The sequence below is a fragment of the Limulus polyphemus genome, unplaced genomic scaffold (genome assembly GCF_000517525.1).
Source record: "Limulus polyphemus unplaced genomic scaffold, Limulus_polyphemus-2.1.2 Scaffold3355, whole genome shotgun sequence".
Taxonomy (NCBI): Eukaryota; Metazoa; Arthropoda; class Merostomata; order Xiphosura; family Limulidae; genus Limulus; species Limulus polyphemus.
The window spans coordinates 64,789-69,902 of record NW_013668965.1 but is presented as its reverse complement, the minus strand read 5'-3'; the positions used below and the strand labels follow the sequence as shown (position 1 = coordinate 69,902).

Sequence of the window (5,114 nt, the reverse complement as noted above, 5' to 3'; positions counted from 1 at the left end):
CATACTAACTAAACCAACAACAATTCCACTTACACTACTACATACAGTAATGATATAAAAAATCTACATACTAACTAAACCAACTAACAAATTCACTTATACTATTGCATACAGTATGATATAAAAAATCACATACTAACTACACCAACAACAATTCACTTACACTATTGCATACAGTATGATATAAAAAATCACATACTAACTACACCAACAACAATCCACTTACACTACTACATACAGTATGATATAAAAAATCACATACTAACTACACCAACAACAATTCACTTATACGACTGCATACAGTATGATACTAAAATCACATATTAACTAAACGAACAGCAATGTTTGTACAATACTAGGCATAGTATGATACTAAAGTCAGATACTAACCAAACACACAGCAATCCACTTACAATACTAGACATAGTATGATACAAACATCACATACAAACTAAACCAACAGCAACCCACCCACACTATTGGATACAGTATGATATTAAAATCATATAATAACTAAACCAATAGCAATCCACATACACTGTTGGATACATACAGTAAGATACTAAAACCACATACTAATTATACCAACAGCAACCCACCTACATTATTAGATATAGTATGATACTAAAACCACATACTAACTAAATCAACAGCTACCCTCCTACATTATTAGATATAGTATGATACTTAATTCACATATCAACTAAACCAACAGCTACCCACCTACACTGCTGGATACATACAGTAAGATACTAAAACCACAGAGTAACTATACCAACAGCTACCCACCTACACTATTGGATACAGTATGATACTAAAATCAGATACTAACTAAACCAACAACAACCTACCTATACTACTGGGTACAGTATAATACAAGAATCACATAATAAAAATTTGCTAAATTTTAACAAGTGTTATGTTTATTTATTTTATTTTTTTTAGAGAAATTTACAAACGTAAAAGTTTCCAAAATAAATAATAAATTGATAGTTTTAAAAACTATTTTCAAAATGATATATTCTATTTTTATTAACATTTTAATATTTAATTCTTGTTTTCATTTTCTGAACTGTTAGACATTCCCTAAATGTACTTATCTGCACAATTTCACTTATAATTTGACCAACGTTAACATTACAGGTTATTTCAGACTTGCACCACAGTTTCACTTATAATTTGAACAACGTTGACATGACAGGTTACTTCAGACTTGCACCACAGTTTCACTTATAATTTGAACAACGTTGACATGACAGGTTACTTCAGACTTGCACCACAGTTTCACTTATAATTTGAACAACGTTGACATGACAGGTTATTTCAGACTTGCACCACAGTTTCACTGATAATTTGACCAACGTTGACAGGTTATTTCAGACTTGAACCACAGTTTCACTGATAATTTGACCAACGTTGACATATTATTTCAGACTTGCACCAGGAGTTTCAGTTTAATTTTTTTTATACATTCATCTCAGTAGTAAATATATAAGAATAAACTTTCACCCCTGAACTCTTTATTTCAGCCCCCATCCTAGAGTTAAATGTCTAAACAGATCATGGCATCTTAATATTAGTGAAGAAGGACACCTATTTTAGCCTTTTACGTCAAAATCGTATTGATGACCAAGATTAGAAAGTTTTTCTTGTATACCCTACTTCTCTGAAATGGACAGTTTACTTCGTGTTCCATTAAATAACTCAATTTACAGTCATTTTAATGTATTGGTTAAAAAAGTCCTACTCGTACATTTATGAGGAAAATATACTTTAGAAAACATATATATAGTTCTAAAAAACTAAGTAAGTTTCTCTGCCAACAGTTGTTCAAAACTATGTGGATTATAGACAGATAATAAATACATTAATTAATGACAAAACCACTGACAAAGTTACTCATAAAAATTATGATAACACATGAAATCATGTGTGAAAATTTACATCATCAACATGCACTAAATTCAAATTTATTAAAAATACATACAGATCACTATCCAGGAAATCTAGACCCTTGTGACGGTCACCCAATCGCTTTTTCCTCATAGCATCAAGTGCCGGAGTCACATGAGAAGTGGGGGCATTATAGTGAACATTTACGTAAGGGCTGTGTTTTCTCTGAGGCTTCTCTGATGCATTGAATAAATTACCAAATCTGTAAAATTCCATATCAATAACTATCAAACAACATGGAGTAAAAATTATAATCTTAAAAAGTTTGTAAATGGAGTAAGATGAGAGGAATGTTTGTTTATAAATAGCTATTTAATAATAATAATAAACCATTTAAAATTTTGAATATGTCCTACAAATTATGTTATACCAATACATTACTCATAACATATAGAAATATATTATTTAACAATGATTTACTATGTTTCTATTACAAGTGTGAAATATCAGCTCTTCAGGCAAGAGACAACTGTCAAAAGTTAATACAATTAGATACAGTTAGACAGGTTGAAAACGAGGTAGGTCAAACAGAAAAGAAACCCACGTAAAGATAAAACTATCAATTCTTACATGACAGAAATGTCTTGACAAGAAGAAGAAGGAAATAAGTTGTAGTAAGAATACTTCTGAGTTTCCTGACTCTTGCTGGAGAGTAGGGTGTAGCAGCATTTGGGGAAAAAAAAAGACATTAAAACATGGAATTAATGGATATAATTATACTGCTCTACAAGGTTCTCTACCTAGATCATCAGATGAGATTCCTGTGATCACTAGTAACAGCTATACTAAAAACCAGAACCAGCCAGTGAAGATCAGAGGAAAGAAAAGCCGCATTAAGCAACATGACAAAAAAGAGAAGTAGTACAAAAGAGGATAAAGGAGCTAATTCATACTAAGTATGTCAAACTCCTTGAATTCTATCAATTAATCAATGTCACAAGTAACAAACAAGACCTTTAAGAATCAATCTACTACCAGCTGAATGACTAGTATTGTTAAAATATCACCAATAAAAAGTAACACCTTTTCAGTTTGCACTTATTTTAGTAAAAATACTTGATTGTAATTCTCACAACTTCCAAATAGAAGATTTGTTCTTTCTGTTGCTCTCAGCTGGTTCACTCTTGGATGCTCTGATCATTCCCGTCCATCTAACAGCCTCTTGTAGTTCCATCAGTCTCTCCTTGTATTGGTTGCGTTCCATCAATACTCTAGCCATCTCGACTCGGGTGAAACGCTTCCTTTGTGCCATAGGCACATCCTCCTAAAAATAAATTAACTTAACATCAATACTCTCCCTGTTAAGGAATTTATTATCCAAATATTATCTGATGCTCTTTAAAAATAAAACTTTTGAAACATAGAAATACCAATTTGATTCTGCCTCATGTTAATCTGATGGCACATGCTACAAAATAAACTTGCTAAAGATATTTTAAAACTCAAGAAATGATACAAGATAAAAATCTTGAGAACAATAGTAACTTTCATTTGCATTGAAATAAAAAGTAACTTTTTCTATGTGCATTTATAACTTTAATAATAAATCCTAACATGTAACTTCACAATAAAAGCAATAAAAAGTAATACCTTTCCTATGTATGTATATATACATTATAACAATAAAACTGAACTTGTAACAAAAGTTAACCTTATCTCAAGGCTGTACAATATGAGATTTCTGATTAGCTTCCACAAGTAGGAATTTGGCAACATTTTGTAACAGTGAACCTATATACAGACAGAACTGTCACAGTCTCCACAGCCATAATGCACAGGTAGAGGAACCACAACAAGAAGTCTTTGAATAGTCAAATCAATGACAGTTGAAACATCATAGCAGATTGGAAACATATAGTCATAAAGAATAATTTAAATATCCTGTCTTGATATTAGCAAGGAGCAGTGAGAATAAGAAATTCTGAATGAGAAACCATGTATGTTTACACTTATAACTTTTACTAATAGATATCCATAAGGCAGCTACGATACTTTGGTCATACATGTCTAGAGCAATTTGTTGCACCAAGATAATAAGAAGATTGACTACAGCCATTACTTCCTTGGAGGAAATCAGGGGGAGATCACAATGGGAATGCTCCTAAGTGATTAGGATGCCATAAGGAGCTCAATGACTTAAGCTAAGATGTTTCAAAGAGAGCATCTTCTGATCGTACTTCCTTAAGGTGATGCAGTAAGCCTCTCTTAGCCTTTTTGGATAAATAATGGCAACATCTTACCCAAAACCCTGTCTGACAATAAGCATAAAATGATAAAACACAGCATATGTGGTGTAGACAAAGAAGCAGGGTCATAAGTTTGACATCTCTTTAATGTCTTCTTCATAAGTTTAGGATTTAAAGATATCATCCACATACCTTCCAGTAATATAACAGTTAAAAGACTGTGGAAAGTCCTTCAACCATAGTTTAAAAAAAAAAAAAAAAGAACTAGCTAAAAAAGGGGGCTTTCAGCTACAGCATCAATTTGATCAGAATGCTTAACATTGTTTCAAAATTCATTACCTTCAGAAATACAGATTTTGGAATACGTAAATCATTTGGCTTGTCATTAAAATTAAATCCACACTTATCTGCGTTGTTTATTCCAAAGGGATGTTGATATTCAAGAACTTTATATTAAAAACAAGCTGAGTTACCCATCCTTTGTCTGGGTTATAAACTTAAAAAAATGCCTCATCAAAAGTTTTGTATAAGCTTTAAAAACTCAATATGTATATAATTAAAATATGGTTTACACTGTGTGATGATCAGGGTGACTTTGTAGGAAGAGGTAGCTGCCAAAGTAGTGGCAGTAGGGGCGCTTTCTGTTACCCACTTTTACAAACATTATTCCACAAACATTAACCCTAATATTACTAAAAGATTATTACACAAACATTAACCCTAACATTACTAAAAGATTATTCCACAAACATTAACCCTAATATTACTAAAAGATTATTACACAAACATTAACCCTAACATTACTAAAAGATTATTCCACAAACATTAACCCTAATATTACTAAAAGATTATTACACAAACATTGACCCTAACATTACTAAAAGATTATTACACAAACATTGACTCTAACATTACTAAAAAGATTATTCCACAAACATTAACTCTAATATTACTAAAAAAATTATTACACAAACA

General features: G+C 31.4%; 1 protein-coding gene across 16 annotated transcripts in view; it reads right to left on the bottom strand.

Annotated features, from left to right (window-relative positions):
- LOC106469206 (C-Jun-amino-terminal kinase-interacting protein 4-like) overlaps positions 1–5,114 on the bottom strand; it is a 107,101-nt gene that overhangs the window by 50,413 nt on the left and 51,574 nt on the right. For 12 of the 16 annotated variants that reach the window (XM_022397642.1, XM_022397641.1, XM_022397640.1 and 9 more), the window contains 3 exons: positions 3,027–3,217; positions 2,524–2,598; positions 1,988–2,155 (listed from right to left, as the gene is read on the bottom strand). In XM_022397642.1, the coding sequence (XP_022253350.1) occupies positions 1,988–2,155; positions 2,524–2,598; positions 3,027–3,217 (434 nt within the window). The remainder of the gene's footprint in view (positions 1–1,987; positions 2,156–2,523; positions 2,599–3,026; positions 3,218–5,114) is intronic. The other 4 variants (XM_022397652.1, XM_022397651.1, XM_022397653.1 and 1 more) reach the window with 1 other exon arrangement.